Below are 18548 nucleotides of genomic sequence, written 5' to 3'. Positions count from 1 at the left end.
GGTATTTTTTGGGGGGAAAGATTATATTGATTATTTTTCAGATATTGAACCAACCTTGCATGTCTGGGATGAATCCCACTTGATCAAGGTGTGTAATTCTTTTTATATATTGTGAATTATATTTGCTAATATTTTGTTAGTATTTTGCATCTGTATTCATATAGGAAGGGACTTATAACTGGTGTTAGATTTTCTTTAAATATTTGATAGAATTCTTCAGTGAAACCATCTGGGCCTGGAGATTTCTTTTTTTGGGATTTTTTTTTAAACACCCGCTGGGCTGGTGGAGGGACTCATTATCACTTGGTAGGGATGAAGGTCCCACTTCCCTGCTGCCATCTCTGATACTATCTGGGTGAGGGTACTAGGACACCTTATTACAGCCTCAGGAGCGGAGGTCTGGGCTCCACCTGGACTTGGCGTGCTATGGGTGAGGGTGCAGTGCTTCCTGGGGTGTTTGGCTGGAGTAGAGCAGTAATTGTCTTTTGCTAGGCTTCCCCTTTCCGGATCCTTTGGCTAAAGATAGCAGGCTTTTGTTGGGGATTTTTTTGTCTGTGCCCCTTGGCGTTCCTGGGTTCCCCGTTTCCTCAGCTCCAAATCTGGGATCCGTGAGGCAAAAAGAACCCCGGAGAACTCATCACTAGGGACCTGAGGTGCCTCGCCAGCCTGCCTCCTCTCTGCCTTCCAGAGCCTCATTATGTTTGTTGTATATATAACGCCCAGGAGTGTTAGTTGTACTTAGTGGAAGGAATAGAGAGAGGTGCTTCTATTGCATTTCCCTTGAAGTGGAAGTTTCACTCTACTTTTTCAAATACAGCTCCTCCAGGAGAGAATGTGTGGTTACGTCACTGGGCTCTGCCTGAGGCCCTCCGGCCTGTGGTTCTCAGTCGCTTTTTGGAGTCAGGCTTCCTGGGACGACAGCATTCCACTTGACTCTGGACTCCTCTCTTTGAGCCTGAGGCATGTCCCCTGCTCAGTGAGGTCCCCTCCATCTTGGCCTATCTGTGGCAGCTGTCAGGAGTGAGCGTCTCTCCCCCCTTTCCTGTGTGTGGAGCGCGGCCTCCTCAGACCTCAGCCTTTCTGTTGAGAACCTTTCCTGTGTGTGGAGCGCGGCCTCCTCAGACCTCAGCCTTTCTGTTGAGAATGGCTTCTTGGAGTAGTGCAGGCACCATCTCCCTTCTCTTTTTATCTTTCATTTTCTCCCCATTTATATTTTCACCCCTGTTTATGGTTCGAAAGGCTCCTTTTCCAGGTTGGTCCAGGGGCGCTTGTTTGAACCCGGTGAAGGGTTTCTTTTTCTTCTGACACCAGCTGTGGCTGTCTGTGCGAAACCTCCTCTCACCGTCACCCCGTACATACGTGCTCAGGCTCTGGAGCCAGCATGTCATGGGATAAAGTAAGGTTTGGGTGGCATTTGCCGAATTCTGCCTTGTCAGTTACTCCTTCTCTTAAAGGTATTCTGTGGCCAGTCTATACAAGGGAATGATGGACTCAGGGACTCAGAGTGCCGCTTTATCATTCGCTGGCCCCGTGCTCAGCAAACGCGCATGCAGGTCTCTGTGGCGAGCCGGGTGGGAATCTGTGGTTCAGCTGGAAGCCCTCTTCACCCTGCATCCCCCGAGCCTGAATCCGAGCCAGGACCCCAGGCAAGCTCGGGCCCAGGTTAGTCTGCCCTGCCTCCGTCTGCTTACCCTGCCGAGGAGCAAGCCCCGAGGAGTGGGGGTGCGATGGAGCATCTGGGATGGGTCATGCCCTTCCCAGCCGCCCTGAACCAAGCGGTGCAATAAGAGTGGAGCACGTGGACATCGACTTCTAACCCCGGTAAAACTGCCCTGGTTGTCGGTTTATGTTCCACCCTATCTCATTAATAATTCCTGCCTTGGGGCACACTGAGAAAAAGGAGTGGGTGGAGGGGCTAGAGAAGTTTCCCTCCTCTCCATGAAGTAGTTAAGAGCTGACAACTGTAGTTTTAATAATTGAAAATTAAACCTATTGGAATGTTGTTGCTTCACCTTTTGGTAAAACCACAACTAAACTTAGACAAGTACAGACTGGAAGCGCGTATTATAACCTCCGAATTGGTAAAATCAGTTTTCTTCCCGTAGAATCTGTATCAGCCGTAGAATCATAGGTCCTTTGCTCAACTCTTTTATTTCACAGTTGAAGAGACAAATGCCCAATCAGTGGCCAACTCAGAACCTGAGGCAAGATTTCTTTATTGCTAGCTATTCTTTCCAGTTTCTGATGCTGGTAACCTAAGATGTAGAAGCATAGAACTTTACAGCTGCAGGGACCATAGGAGTCTTCTGACAATGGACCCTGGGGTTACATTCAGATTAGCTTCAAGGGTGCAAGTGAAGGTGACTTATCTGCCACGGTCCTTATTTTGGGGGGTTGCTGATTCAGTTCAGGTTCAGGGAGTTTATGGGCATCATTACTAGAACATACCAGGTGTATTAAATTATCCCGAGCAGCCTCCCCCAGGTCTCATTTCTAGACGTACTCTGCTCCAGCAGCTGCTTCTGGAGGCCGTGGGGCCGCCTCAGTTCCCGCGCCCACCCCAAACACCATCATTAGCTTGGTTTTTGGCCCTGCTCTCCTAAACGTTTACTATTAATTTTGGTCAGGCCAGTCCTGTCCCAGTTGATAGTTTAATGTTATCAACTCTTAATTTATCCGTCTTCTTGAGCGATTGTCATCTGAGTGGATTATATGTGTGGACCATACTGCTTTCTGCGAATTTGCTCATTTCACTGTCAACTTTTATTAGGGATTTTTAGTGCAGAATGATTTGAGGACAAAACCAGCACCAACAGCTAGCTTTGGGAACAATGGTATATACAGTTATTTCTGCTATAATGCTTGCTTTGTGTTACTTCCATTTAACTGAGATCTGAAATGCAGTGCTTTGTCTGTGTTCTCATTGTGAAACTGGGTGAAAGTGAGAGCCAGAAAACAAACTGGTATACTTTTATTATTATTACTATTATTTGGTAATTATACTGTAGATGGAAAATTACAAAACTGCTGTCAGTGAGGCAGAAACAGTGTACTTAGCATCTGGGCTGACCGTTAAGTTGACAGTGTTTTGACCTCTGGATCAGTGGGTCTCATGCTGTCACAGGCTTTTGGTCTGTTTGAAATTTAAGCATGAGTAGATGCTATGTTTACTCACATTTCCCGAGCCTTCCTCATCTTTTCCCTTGCTCCTCTTCTCCCTAAAACATGAGGTGAAACACATAGAATTGTTTTCCTTGTTACTCAGATAATTCCTCCTGTATACAGAGAGGGTGCCGAGCCCTAGGGCTATCTGAATCCTTACCAGGGCCCCAGTGTACCCCGTTCCTCACCGCCTGCGTTGGAGGCCTAGCCTTCACTCTCTGTGCCAGGATTGGGCAGAGAAGGGTGCAATGCAGGTAGCTGTCAAGTGTGAGTGTGATTACTTTTCAGCTTTATTTTCAGCTTTCTCATGTTACCTGAGTATTGAAAAATAATGTTTTAGTTTAAAAAGTAGCAGTTCTCTGAGCAAATGAGTCTGCCCCAGACTAGAAATTAACCGCTTATTACCTAAGTACTGCAAACGTTTTCCATTTTCAGATGACATAAGTAAACTGTCAAAAGACACACGAGACTATTTAAGTGCATTTTATTATACTGTTTTCTGTTCAGAAGGCAGGTCCTGTCACGTTAAACTGCTTTATCCTGTCGAAAGTAGCCTCAGCTTGTATAGTAGAGAGTTAGAGTTTTAAGATACATTTTTGTTTCTTTGATTTAAAGTAAGGAAAAAAAGACAGATTCTTGTAGACCACAGAGAAATCCTGGCCTGCCCCCATCCTCAAATGCATCTCCCCAGATCCAGAGAACGTGTGTCATTACTGTGAATTCCCAGTATCCCAGAGAAGCTAATGGCATCTGCTCCTCTGTGCTGTGAAGATCTGTCACCGTTGTCTCAGGAAGCAGAGAGGGCACATTATCTAAAACAGGGGCGGTGGATAAAACTGGAGGGAGAGCAATTAGGTAAACCCTAAAACTATTGCTAGCACACAAGTATCCAGGAAGAGAACGTCTGCAGTCCAGACAACTTGCGTGTTCTCAAGATGGAATGGAGTGGGAACAGGTAAACGGAAACGTGGGAGTCAGCACAGAGTCTGCGCACAAATACACGTGCATCCGTGTGTGCAAACTAAAGAGTAGAACTTAATCTGATGTGATTTCCCAGGCACTGAATTCTCCCATTTCAGCAATATGGAAGCACTGTGATTTGGGGCTGTAGCCCACTCTGGCTCCCACCCTCGCCTGTACTTCTTTCTGTACCTACAGTGGGTGAGGCGCCTCAGCCCATGGAAATGGCTGAGCGCAGATTCCTGTAGCTCATCAGTGGTGGAGGGGACAGGGAGGGCAGAGGCTGCCGCCTGCTCTCACAGAGCCCTGGGGCCACAGGGAGCGCCCCGCTGCACAGTGCAGTGTGAAGGGAATGCGTCCCTTCTCCAAGGACTGGTGCGAGAGAGGTCGCTATTGAAAGGTTGGTAATTGGGTGACCTTGTTACTCTAAAAGCATTTTTCATAGTCTTTGCAGTCAGACATTTCTATCGTAAAGAGCACTTTAATTAACAAAACCTCTTCTTGAATAATTTTGATACTTATTTTAGTTGACCTGCTAGTAACAGAGCTCTTTCACCCACCAACCGGTCCATAACTATTTTTATAGTTACGTGTGTTACAAACATACGGGCATCCAGTAGGGGAGCGTGTTTAAGTAATTCATTGTGAATTTTATGTGTATCGTGAAGGGTGTTTGTTAACATGTCTTGATGAGAGATCATGTGAAACTTCTCTTCAGCTTTAAGGAGCACATACTTTGTCTCCTTTTTAGATCTCCTGTTTTTATTTTTGTTGCTGTCTCTCCCTATAATAAAAGTGGTAGAACCACATGACTCTCCGAGAAGGAGAAGCTGCGGAGGTGGATTGGGGGATGGCCTGTAACCCTGACAGCGGTCCTCTGTCCTTCACGTGCATTTGCCCGGCGGCGGGGGGGGGTGGGGGCGGGGGGGTGGGTGGGTGGGGGTGCGTTTTTGCTTGTTTATTCCTTGTGGACCCCCACCCTACTCCTCCCTTGGCCTTGGAATTAATTATTCAGAGCCCAGTTCAAATCCCGGTTCTTCCACCTCATAGCTGTGAGGTCTTGGCAAGTTTCTTAACTTCTCTAAACCTCATTTCCTCATCTGTAAACTGGAGATAATATTATCCACGTCATAGGTTATGATGAGAATCAGATGAGGTGATGTATCGAAGTTCATCTGTTTAAAGGACCTAGTTCACCACTTGGCTTAGAGCGGAATGGGCTCAATACATATGATAAACATAAAATGTTTTGACTTGAGTGTAGAAAACACTGGTTTTATTCCTAAGTAAGTGCAAGACATTCTGAGATGTCTGTGGAAATTCAGACATTATCATTCACTGCCTGGGATGAATGACGGTGTGGTAAAAGCGAATAGAAGACCTTCGTTCAAAGAAACAGACTACCTGTGATAATGTAGGTGTCACCAGGATCTTATAATTAATGCATCTGTTGATTGGTTTTCGTTGCTGTGGCTTTGGAATATGTGTTATTAGAAAAGGAATGCTATTTTTAAATGATGCTTAACCTCATCATAGCTGCCTGTAATGTTCTTATTTTGTGACTGCAATAAACATTTTATGGGATAAAATTTGTAATTTAGGCCTTTCAGGAGAGAACCAAGAAAGAGTTTTCAAGTGAGTTTCTGATTTTTCTTAGTTTATGTTCCTCAGAAGTTTAAACCTTAATTTGTTTGCAATAGCTGAAAGAATAAAAAGTCTTTTGAAACTGTCTTAATTCTGTTGTCAGTACAAAAGATTGTTTCAGTTTTAGCTGGAGTCTATATTTTGAGGCTTTCTTTAACTGACTTTAATAAAAATTACACATTTTAGAAGGTGGTAGTAGATACTTGTGGCACGAATGTCCAGATAGTATTCAGACACATTTTATCTTCTGCTATGTTAGCTTTATTTTTGGAATGGAAGTAATTGAGTTCTCTATTTATACTTACTTTGAGTTTTTTGTGTTTTAAAAACATGCCATGTTTGTTTAGTGCTTATATCTAAGGGGATGAAAACTATGTAGTGTGTTCCGGTTTTTCCTGGGTAGTGAATGGTGTAGAGCCCTTTCCAAAGAGGATTTCAATCTGTTTTAGTTTATATGTGATTAGATTTTAAGCTCTGTGAAGTTTCAATTTAATATCTGAATTTATGTATCTAAACTTGGTGCGTTGGTTTTAATCATAAGTCATAATGATCAGTTCATCCACTTAAGAAACCAGTTCATGTGCAAAAAAGAACAACTGATTGCTGCGGCCATTCTTTTTGCATTCCTGTGTTTCAGATCTCAAATAACTGAAGGGAAAAAAATTTAAAAAAGAAAGAAAGAAAGCTGGATTAACCACTAATTTATTTTTATTATTTTGAAGAAACTTTTTTGAGTTGTGGGAGCTCTACTGTCAAGATAGATGCCCATAAACTTGTATTTTAAAGTTAATTATACATTAAAGTAGATTTACTAACATACTTTATAAGGATACCTCTTCTTCACACTAAAAAAAAAAATGTAAACGTAACAAAATTGGAAGTCTACCTAATGCTAACAGTCTCTTTACATCGTACTTTGGGATGAGCATGACTACATAGTACATATTGTCTGTATTTTACAGGAACATTTTACATTGACCATTTAACTTTTAAGTTTGCTTTTTCTTTGGAAATCAATTATCGTAGTATTTGAAATGACCGCTGTATACTTATTTTGAGGTTTAACCAAGCTTCTTTGCATATTAGAAAATACTTCGTAGGACCAACCCTGTTTCCCCCTTTGGTTTATTTAGAAGACTTGCACTGTCTGCCAGATGCTGCTTCCTAACCAGTGCAGTTACGCATCTCATCAGAGAATCCACCAGCACAAATCTCCCTACACCTGCCCCGAGTGCGGGGCCATCTGCAGGTCGGTGCACTTCCAGACCCACGTCACCAAGAACTGTCTGCACTACACGCGGAGAGTTGGTTTTCGGTCAGTATATCGTTCATTTCCGTGCAAATAAAGCTTATTCACGTCTTAGGGCACAGGGTTCTGAGTGGTCTGTGCACATCGTTTTCAGGGTCATACAGTGATACCTCGATTAACAGATCCTCTGGGAACCTGGCTCATTTGTAGTCGAGTTGATCTGTGTGAATCCTGTATATGGTATTGACTCTGGTCCACAGGAAGCCGAGGGTCAATGGGACCCATCCTTCTAAGCAAAAGTGTGCAGGTGGTAAGGTTTGGCTTTGATTGACTGTTAGAGCCTTTATACTTTCTGTACCCTTTCTAGCATACTTCTGTTGTCACGCTCTCTGCATTTTAAGCCCTGCAAGAATGCAGTGCATTTCTGTACCTCTGAATACTTGCTCTCATCAAAACAGAAAGGGTATGCATGGTCCCTTACTTTTATCTTGTCTTGTTAAAGGATTGGGTGTGTGTCCTTTCCTACCACCGCTCTTGTGGAAGAGCCTTCCACCCCAGATCACCTTCCTTTATTCCTTCTTCTCCATTACCTGAGTCCAGGCTTCTCCCTCATCTCTGCACATCTTAACCTTGACCCCTTTCACTGCCCCCTAATATTCTCAGATGTGTCTTTTACAACATCTGACAAGGCTAATGTTAGTCTTTTACAACATCTGACAAATCTAAATGTTAGTTTAGTATTGAGCGATGATGCATTTGAACTTGATCCTCCACTTTGCGACCTTCTGAAATGCATTCCTGTACCTTTTAGAAACATTTTATTCCTGTACATTTTGATCCAGTGAAGGTCCACCAAGAAAACACGTCATTGATATACAGTGTCTTTGTTAATAGAGGTATTACTGTATTGTGTATTTATCTTAAACTTGAACATTTGTTCACCTGGTATTGTTAATGTTAGACTGTTAATATACAATTATTTTTTTTCTTTTAGTTGTGATACAGATATGATGTTTTATAAAAATGAAGGCCAGTCGGTATGATTTAAAAGTTGTATTTCAGTTAAATTTACGTTATGGCATCACCAGTTTCTAGGTGGTTCAGTCCATGTTTCTAACACTAAGACTTACTTCACATTTTTATCTCACGCCTCCAAACCTGTGATGCACAGATATTTAATGGATCGGCAACCACCCTAGTAGAAAACCTTTGGTTTGGAAACTTAGAAACCAGGGTTTTTGTACCAGTTAGGCTCCTCATTGTGTGGTAATTCATGTGTTTTTCGTGCCTTGGTGCCCTGTCTGTAAAATGGGTGTGATGTTTGCCTCCATCTCTGTGGGCATGTTACAGAGCAAAACAGGATAGTCCAAAAGCATGCTAAGTGCTTAAGAGGAATGTTCCACATTGAAGGTGCCCTCGATTCCACAGAATTCATACACAGTGATACTTTGGTTCTTATCCCATGTTTTGAAACTCTTATTACTGGATTCTTTATTTAATATAAAACTACAAGTGCAGTTCTTTTAACGGATGCCAATTTCCTCAGATATTTATAGTTGATTTTTCTAATATAATGAAAGTGAACTTAAGTTGGAATGAATAAAGGAAGTAAGACTCCTATAATGCTAGCTATTCCTGGTATCTTTTTTTTTTTTTTTTTGTGGTACGCGGGCCTCTCACTGTTGTGGCCTCTCCCGTTGCGGAGCACAGGCTCCAGACGCGCAGGCTCAGTGGCCATGGCTCACGGGCCCAGCCGCTCCGCGGCATGTGGGATCTTCCTGGACCGGGGCATGAACCCACGTCCCCTGCATCGGCAGGCGGACTCTCGACTACTGCGCCACCAGGGAAGCTCTATTCCTGGTATCTTTTCTAAATTAAAACAAAAGCTCTGCCGGCAAGCTAAAAGTAATTAACTCAACTTGGAAAAGACCATCCCTTGCTTTTCTTTTCTTTTTTTTCCCCCCTCATTCACAGAGTTGCTTAAATTTGGCACTTTGAATTTTTACTAAAATTTCTGTGTTTAGTATAGACTTTTTTTCTTGCATTTGGGGGGTTACAAGAGCTATAAAAAAACACTATGTTGGTACATTCTGAAGTTTAGTTCATGTTTACCTCTTTAGGTAATAGAACAGAATTCGACCTGAGTTTTTTTCCTGTTGTTTCAAATAATGGTCCAGTCTGCTACTTGTCTGGGGTTCAGCAGACCCTTGACCTTGTACATTTTCCCCTCCTTCTTTGGCTTCATAGTTTTTCCAATTAAAAAACTTTTTTATTTCATTTTTAGCCGGAGGAGCATCTCTGGCGTGGCTCCCAGCCTGACTGTGTCAGGATCCCAGCCTCTTCCTGATCATACACTGCGTCTCCCAGATAGTGAGGAGGCCATTTCTAGCTTCTGGTTGATTTGGTAAAAGTCATTTATTTCTCTGAATTTTTCTGCTTCTTGATCCACTAGATCTGCATCTAGGAAGGGGAATTATAGGATTGTATACTGTAAAATTTTTTTTTTAATGAAGAGAAACTTAATTGGTACCCAGAACACACAGGGCTTCAGCTATATTAAATATTTATTAATAGACTGGGTTTTTAGTAGCATTAGGATGCTGTATGAACCCTTCAAATTCTCCTTCTATTTTTGTGTCTTATTTGCGTTCCATATTGGCCTCTTCCACTTGTAGGCAGATATTTTACAACTTTCTTTCAAGTTCTTTTAAATTTTTCTCCTTTCTTGCCTTACGTTAGGGGAGGGGGGCTTTCCCTCGCCTCCATGAGGCTCTTCGGACCAAGCCTTAGCCACCTCCTTTATCAGCTGTAGGTTCTCCAACCTCCTGCTTGTTTTCTTAGAGATTAAATCTTCCTCTCCAGGCGACTTCAGAGAAACAGCCCTTCCTTGGTGTTTTGCCCTTTGAATACACCTTTGTACTCTTGATGGGGAAAATACTTTATGATTCACAATGTAGCAGATTCTTTTGTTTAATAGTTAGTAACCCATCTGTTTTTGTTCTGTGTTATCTTCCTCTTTCATAGGAATTACTGGCTTCTAGGGTTGGGAAGGACTAAAAAATTATCTATTCCAACTCTTCTCATTTAACAAATGAGAAACCAGCCCAGAGAGGATCAGTAACCTGTTCAAGAAAACCCAGGTTCTAGTTAACTCAAAATTGTTGCAGTGTGCTTGGGTGGCTTCATTGCCTAAAACAGTAGGTCAAGTAGATAGGACAGAGGAGCATTCTGTATTTATTCTCCTATATTCAGTGCTTTTAATGTATATGCTGCTGAACATGATGCCGTCAGTCATTTAAAATGCTAAGGCATTAATTATGATTTTTATGAAATGCCCGCAAAACTTAACATGGCAGGCTTTATAGAGCACGTGTAGTTTAGAGTGTGTCACTCCTGTATGACTCTGGAAGCTGCTCCTTGAATTTGGAGGGAGGTTCTAAGAACAGAAGTGTCTTAGGTGTCAACGCCATCGAGCGCTGCCCCTGGAAGGCAGCCTCAACTGCAGTCTTCCTACCCCAGGTCAGCCCTCACATTCACACCCAGGGCACGTCTGCCGGGTGTGTGAAAGGTCTGCCCCTGCAGACCCTCGAGGGTCGGCAGAGAGACCACTCTCAAATAATTTTCAGGTGTGAACAAAGAAGGAAGACTAGGTGATAGATGGGTGGACTGTTAAGGGGTGCTGGGCGTCCTTGCGTGAGAAAGGTGAGGCTGGGGGGAAGTGTCTCCAAGTTCTAAAGTTTGTTTCTGTAGGACTAGATTTGAGTGAGGAGTGAGCTAATCATCAAATTATTAGAAATTCAAGAAGAGGTTAGATAGGCAATTTACATAGGGAGGTTGGTTTTTCAGATGGTTTATCTTTCACGTCATATGTTAAACAAATGTAAGTGTACTTAAATTGAATCTCCAGGAGACAAACACACTAGGTGGTTGACCTTCTCTATAGCCTCCAGGAACGTTCAGTGCCTCCTGTGTGGTCACGACACAGCGGCTGTGGCTTTGGAGCCAGTACTCATTTGTTCCTCTGGGTCCCTCTGTCGATGGCATATAGGATTAGACAGCAAAGCTTTCTTCCTTTGGGTATTGGGGATGGGTGGGAACCTCAGAATCCAGCGTGCGGGGGTCCTCTCAAAGCCAGCAGTCGTAGGGTCTTGCTGTGCTGCTGGCCTTGACGTGGCCCCATGGTCCATTGGTTTCACCACAGCCTGGCGTCTGGATGTTCATTCTTAGAAACTTGAAAGATGCTCAGAAAATAGTCCATTGGAGTTTTAGTTCTCTTCTTCATGGTCTTCCTTCTCAAATATATAAAAGTAATTTGATCTGTTACAAACAGAAAAAACCCACACGCTTAAAAAAGCTCCTAAGAACCTTAAAGGGCTATTTGTTCATTTTACCCAGTTTTACACAGTTAAGTTATACATGTTTAGTGGTCTCGTGCTAACGACTGTGTGTTTATTTTCTAACAGATGTGTGCATTGCAATGTTGTGTACTCTGATGTGGCCGCACTGAAGTCTCACATTCAAGGTTCTCACTGTGAAGTCTTCTACAAGTGTCCTATTTGTCCAATGGCGTTTAAGTCTGCCCCAAGTACACATTCTCATGCCTACACGCAGCATCCCGGCATCAAGATAGGAGAGCCAAAGTAAGTCGTGCTGCCTTTCGCCTTTTACCCCACTCCTTTATTAGTAATTTAGAAGAGGTGGTAGTTCTGTGGGATATAATTTAAGATATGAAAAGTTATGCCGCTGTGCAGATTTTGATGCTCTGCGAAGTATAGCTCGTAACTCCCTAAACCTCTCAGTCCTGTCCAGGGGGGACTCTTTGCCCTAAAATGTCACTTACCATTCATGCGCTTGTCATCAGTTTCTGCTAAACAAGTGAATGTTTATCATTTTTGTTCTTTTTCTTAAGATGATTTTGTTCTTTTTCTTAAGACGATTTTAATAGGTTCTTGGAAGACTGTAAAAAACTGTCCTCTTTCAATTTTCATAGTTTCTTAAACACTTTTCACAGTAACATTTATAAGATGAAGTCTACTTAAGACACTGGTTCCTGCATTTAACTTCATAGCCGATGTAAATCCTTGATTAGTAAAAAGTAAATTTCATCTTTTGCTTGATTTCGCTCTTAATTTTGTCAGTGTTTGCCTCGTTGAGTTTGTGTTTCAGCAGGCAGTTACGGGCTGCCCGCCTGCAGTGGTGGCCAGCTTCGCAAAGACGAGGCAGTGAGGGCGCTGGGGTCAGAATCCTGCTGCCACCCACCAGCTGAGTGACCTTGGGCCGGCACTGACCCCTGTAAAGTGAGGGTCACGCTTCTGTCCCCGGGTTTGTGTGAGGATTTTTGTGTGAGGATAAAGCAGGGTGAGGTCTTTAAAATGCATGGCACGTGGCCCCTCTCTCTGGCACACGGAGAGCCCGTAGCCTCGGCACCTCCCCTGCTTCCTTGGTCCCTGGATGTGCACACAGCCCTGGATCAGATGCCCGGCCTGATGTTCACTTTCTTCCTGTGTTGTTTGCGGCAGTGTGGAATTTGATAATTATGTGAGGCTAGATTTGCTGCCTCAAACCTATTGGTGTGTTTTGTCTAAAACTCTATAATCAAGGAAGCATTGGGGGAAGATATGTGGATATGCCATGTTATGTATGTCTGGCTTTCATGTAACATTTAGTTTGGGGGAAATGTCATTGGCTAAACACGATAGAAGTGACTCTGTTTACTAAAAAACTATGAGAAAATGGAATTTTATTCTAATAGGACCTTCACTCTGATCTTTGTAGATCTTCAAAATGAAACACGTTACAAATTAGGGGATCCACATACGACTTGGTGTCTTGACTCCGAAGACAGACATTAGTGAAACGTCAGTTAAACAGCCTTCAGTGTTCCTGGTCATCAGCCTTTCGGACAATAGCATAGTCTGCCCTACCCCCTACTCTCTCCCCCCACAACCCCCTGGTGAATATAGTTTTTGACTTGTTTTTTTTATTCAAGTAAATAAAACTTTATTCACTGGAATGTGCATGAAATCTGGAACAGTAGTTGTTACCTGGGAATACAGCATAGCAAACGATTAAAGTAAACTAAAACAATATTCCTCAAATTTGAGTAATGTATAGGAAAAAAATCATTCCAGTATTTTCTTAAAAACTTTTCTCTACTACAGTGGTTTTTTAACAGGTGCAAGCCCAAAGATAGGCATTAACGATTGAGTTTTAAACTATAAAACTAAAACAAATTTACAAGTAAAACACAACAAAACTCCCAGACCAGTGAGCACAGCTAACAGCATTAATTCAGGGTAATGAGTCAAGACCTCACTGCAGCAGCAGATGCTGCTCCTCGGGCCCTGTGATTGTCACCCGTACTACAGGTGCCACCTTTCCCTATGCACACTCTATAAAGCCTGGCTTCCTATGCCATGCTGGGAGCTGCTTGGCCTACGTTTGACCCAGAAGCTTTCGTTCGACATTAGATCTCTGTTCTGTTAAAGTTATAGCCCCACGTAAATAAGTAGCTCCCACACCAGTAGAACATCAGGCATGAAATCTCCCAGCAGTCTTTGGTTAACTGGTTTTATGCAAATGACTCAAAATCTTTGGTTAAGGTGGTTTTATGCAAATGACTCAAAATTATGCAGATGATTTACATTAATTTTTAAAGATCAATATAAAAATCCCACCTCCCATTTCCTTTAGAGAATATATGGAAGTCTGAAAATACACCCATGAAGAGTCCCAGCACCTCAACTTGAAAAGCACAACATAAGACTTTTATTTCACAGATGTAGTGATTATTATGTGCAGGTACCATTCCAGTGCTTTGTTTTCCAGTGTGTGGTCAGGCATGTTTCCCTGCTGTGTCAAAGGGAACTTTGAACACCCTTTAATCTTTTCTGGGTAATTTAAGATCATTTTGAATGTCCACTACTAGATTTTATGGGGATACAGTCTTGTGACTGTTTTTATATCTTCCTCGACGTCTGATTAACCAGCCGTTTCTTTGGGTGCTTTTCCCTTCCTTCCATTTGCCTCTTCTAAATGTATATAAATAGAGCAATGAGGACTTCAAAGTGAAGAATTGTATGAGACAGAGTTGTTCTTTTTTTTGTTCCATTTTGTTTTTTTTTTAAAGAGTCTGAGTGCCCTCATCCATGACACTCCTGGGTCTCCTATCATGAGTGCTCAGCTGATTGCTATGTGATTGAACATGGGCCCTGAATCCAGATTATTTGCTCTGCCATTTACTGGCAAGTTGTTTAATTTTTTATGTCTCAGTTTCTTTTCTTTTCTTTCTCACCTTTTTTTAAAAAAAGATTTATTTATTTGGTTGCGCCAGGCAAGCTCCTTAGTTGCGGCTCGCCGTTTCCTTAGTTGTGGCGTGCATGCTCCTCAGTTGTGGCATGTGAACTCTTAGTTGCGGCACATGGGATCTAGTTCCCTGACCAGGGATCCAACCCAGGCACCCTGCATTGGGAGTGCAGAGTCTTAACCACTGCGCCACCAGGGAAGTCCCAAGAGATGGAGTTTTGGAGCAAGTTCCTAAGAAATAAAATGGTACAAAACTACAGTAGCGGCGTGGTGGAGGACTTTGATTCAGATGAAGATGAATTTAAAGCACGGCCCTGGGATTTACACAGCATCAAGCAGATTCTCTAATCTCTGAGCCCGTGTCCCAGCTGTGAGGGGCAGTGGTGCAGATTCACCTAATGGAGGTGTGGGGACGTGTCCTACTCGGATGGTGCCTTGTACCTGGCTGTACTCACTCAGTGGTGATGGAGGCAGTTGGCAGCAATTCTGAGCTTAGAATCCTTTACTCATGTGTTTTTACATTTGTTTCAAGGGTAGCACTCTGTCCTGACTGAGGGTGGGTTTTTGGATTGACTTTTTCCTTTCTACCTCCTGTTTTTCTTCCCCTACCTTCCATCCCCTGCCTCCCCACCCCTGCAGATTTTTTTCAGCCACCTCCTCCCTCCTTTGTTCTAGTCCAGTTATCCTGCCATTCACTCAGTCTTGCAGTTGGGTCAAGTCAAACTTTTAGGTTTATCTTTCAGAGTACCTCCCCTGCATCCAGCCACACTGTCCCCAGCATGCTGTGCCCGTGTAGACTCCACCTTTGTGTGCACTGGTCTCCCTGTCTTTTTTCTAATTAATTAATTAATTTATTTATTTTGGGCTATATTGGGTCTTCATTGCTGCATGTGGGCTTTCTCTGGTTGCGTCGAGCGGGGGCTACTCTTCGTTGCAGTGAGCGGGCTTCTCCTTGCAGTGGCTTCTCTTGTTGCGGAGCATGGGCTCTAGGTGCGCAGGCTCAGCAGTTGTGGCTCGCGGGCTCTAGAGTGCAGGCTCAGTAGTTGTGGCGCACGGGCTTAGTAGCCCCGCAGCATGTGGGATCTTCCCGGACCAGGGCTCGAACCCTTGTCCCCTGCCTCGGCAGGCAGATTCTTAACCACTGCGCCACCAGGGAAGTCCTGGTCTCCTTGTCTTGAACAAAAGCCCTCCCTCCTCTCTGCCCGCCAGTCTCCCTGTGGTTCTTTCCTGCACTGTAGCAATAGTTGGAGAGTCTGCTCTGTGGTCACGGCCTATGTCTGTCAGGTTCGTGGTACCCTTATTTGGACTTTTCTTTTTTGACATTAGCACCAGATTTTATTTTATTTTTTTATTTATTTATTTTTCTGGTACGTGGGCCTCTCACTGTTGTGGCCTCTCCCGTTGCGGAGCACAGGCTCCGGACGCGCAGGCTCAGTGGCTCACGGGCCCAGCCGCTCCGCGGCATGTGGGATCTTCCCTGACCGGGGCACGAACCCGCGTCCCCTGCATCGGCAGGCGGACTCTCAACCACTGCGCCACCAGGGAAGCCCCCAGTTTTTAATTTTTTAATCGTTTCTATCTTACAGAAAAGTTGAAAGAGCACTGTGGAGAACTCGTGCGTCCCCTTCACCCGTATCCCCCAGTTGTTAGCATTTCTGACATTTGTTTCATCCTTTCATTTTCTTCTTTCTGTATCTCTCCCTGTCTCCTATTTAGGAATAATGGGGCATCATGACATAAATATTTGAGTGTGTTCCGCCTCTCCTCCCCAAAAGGACACTCATGTATATTATTACTACCATCTAGCCTCCCAACCAGGAACCAGCATGGATTACATTACCAACCAGTTCATAGATCCCATGAAAATTTCTCTAGTTGTTGAGATATTGTCTTTTTTTTCCCTTTCTTTCTGGTACAAAATCTAGTCCAGGAGCACATTTTGCATTTAATTGTCCTGTCCCATCAGCGTGCTTCCATCTGGAGCAGTTGCTCAGTCTTTCCCCCTCTCATCCAGCAGAGGATACCGGTCTTGTGTTCTGAGGATGACCCTCCTTCCCGGCCCGGCCCCGCCCCGCTTTCTCATAGTTGGACTCAGGATACATTCTCAGGCAGGAATCTCCTCATCAAATCCCATCGAGGATGCTCACCGCCTACCTGTCCTTCTAGGGATGTTACCCTCCATCATCTAGTCCAGTTGGCAGCGGCCAGATTTCTGCACTGTGAGGTCACCATTTCCCCTTAGTTTTTTTTTTTTTAAGGATAGCTAATTTTTTTTTTTAATTTTTTTATTTGGCTGCATCGGGTCTTAGTTGTGGCATGTGGGATCTTCCTTGTGGTATGTGGGATCTTTTGTTGCAGCACGCGGGCTCTTTGTTGCAGCGCGAGGGCTTAGCTGCTCCGCGGCATGTGTGATCTTAGTTCCCGGACCAGGGATCGAACCTGCATCCCCTGCATTGGAAGGAGGATTCTTAACCACTGGACCACCAGGGAAGTCCCTCCCCCTGGTTATTTGTTAGTGGTTTGTAGGGTGTATTCCAGTATTACACCAAAAACCTGTTCCTCAGAAAAATGCTGAAGTAAATAGATTATGTCCTGTCTTATACTTTCTTTGCAGTTCAGTAGAAGGCAACAAAGCAAAACAAACAGAACCTGAAAGGAATGTAGCATGAATAAAACAAGCCGTGCCATTTTTCATGAAAGAGTTATTTCTGAAAGTGTAAGAATAGAGTCCTGAGAAAATATTTAGCCTAGCTAGTAAGTCTTAGTACTTTTCTTGAGGCTATTCTGCTAATTACAGAAAAATCAGGAAATATAAGCAAGCAAAACAATAAAAAATTACCATCCAGCAGAGATTATGATAGTTATATACCATCTGTTTCTTTTCTATACCCTTTAAACAAATGTGGTTGTATCCCGCATACTGTCTTGTTACCTGTTTTTTAATTTGCATGAAGATCATTCCATGTCATTGGTATATGTCTGCATCATAATTTAAAAAAAATCATACATTATTGTTCTTATTTAACTACTTATATTACTAGACGTTTGGGTTATTTCCAGCTCTAAGCTATTTCAGACAGTGAGGAGATGCACATCTTCGTCGCATCTGGTAGACTTAAGGGTGACACATCATTAATGTACCACCTTTGGGCTGAATGATGAAATCCTGTAAACCTTGTCTGATCTTAAAAAAAAAAAAACCTTTCTCCCATCAAGGGTGCTTGTGCTCTGTGCGAGGGTAACTGACATGTCAGGACCTTCTAAAAACATGTCACTCACGCCAATTAAATTTATAAATTTCATGTGGAAAAAGAGAAAACAAGTTAAATCTATAATTTTGGGGTATAGAAATAGAGAGTGAAGTCCGAAGGTACGTGAGAAGTGCTCTCTTAAGAAAACCCTACGAGGAGACAAGTGGTTTCAAGAAGAAAGCCATTCCTTTTTTTTAACTTTTCTGTAGAAATAGCAAACAACCTCAGCTTTTTCTTTCTCATGTGGCTCACACCTTTGGTCAGGGTTTCTCTGCCATTTTCCTAAGCTGCTCTTCGGTATTCTTTGTTCTGGTGATCCTGGTTGTTCAGAGGAAACACAGGTGTCCCTAGGGCCTCCCTTAAGGCCCAGGACGACCCTGTTGGGAAAGGGTGACCTCCTGTGGGCAGACGCGCTCACCAGTGACCCAGTAAATCCCTGGGGGCAAAGGTTGGCAGCGGGGAGGACTCTCTCCTGACGGCCAGAGGAAAGTGTGGATGGATGAAGGAATTATGTCCAGGAGGTTCAGAGCTGCTGAGTTAACTTCAGGAGGCTGCTTGGTAGTAACATATTAGGTAGGGAAATGGTTTGTAGTGGATAGTGAGTATTTTAAACCATTTAGAGCACAGTAGGCACTCAGGTGTTGAAGCAGCATTTGATTTGTGGATTTTATTGTATGCGTCTTTATTTTCATGCATAATTGCTTCCTGGTGCAGGGCTTTCGTTGTTAAGAACAGGTACAGAAATAGTGATGTTCAAGTGTAAAATTACTACTAACTCTGAAAGAAAACCTGGAACAAGTAACAGTGTGTTCAGGCATCCAAGACGTGTGGGCCTGCTTAGTTCATCAGTCAAATTCTCTCAAGTTAGGGTACTACCATCAGGCTGTGTTCCTTGTCTGCTCTTTAAAAATATTTTAAAAAAATCAAGGATGCTTTTGCTCTGTGTTAAAGTAGCTTACGAGTAAAGACCTTGTAAA

General features: G+C 43.3%; 1 protein-coding gene across 15 annotated transcripts in view; it reads left to right on the top strand.

Annotated features, from left to right (window-relative positions):
• Nucleotides 1-18548, top strand: part of ZNF532 (zinc finger protein 532) — a 110444-nt gene that overhangs the window by 58624 nt on the left and 33272 nt on the right. For all 15 annotated transcript variants that reach the window (XM_079942737.1, XM_079942736.1, XM_079942738.1 and 12 more), the window contains 2 exons: nucleotides 6900-7081; nucleotides 11479-11655. In XM_079942737.1, coding sequence (XP_079798863.1) covers nucleotides 6900-7081; nucleotides 11479-11655 — 359 coding nt within the window. The remainder of the gene's footprint in view (nucleotides 1-6899; nucleotides 7082-11478; nucleotides 11656-18548) is intronic.

This window comes from Stenella coeruleoalba (assembly GCF_951394435.1).
Source record: "Stenella coeruleoalba genome assembly, chromosome: 14".
NCBI lineage: Eukaryota > Metazoa > Chordata > Mammalia > Artiodactyla > Delphinidae > Stenella > Stenella coeruleoalba.
This window is presented reverse-complemented; position numbering and strand designations above follow the sequence as displayed.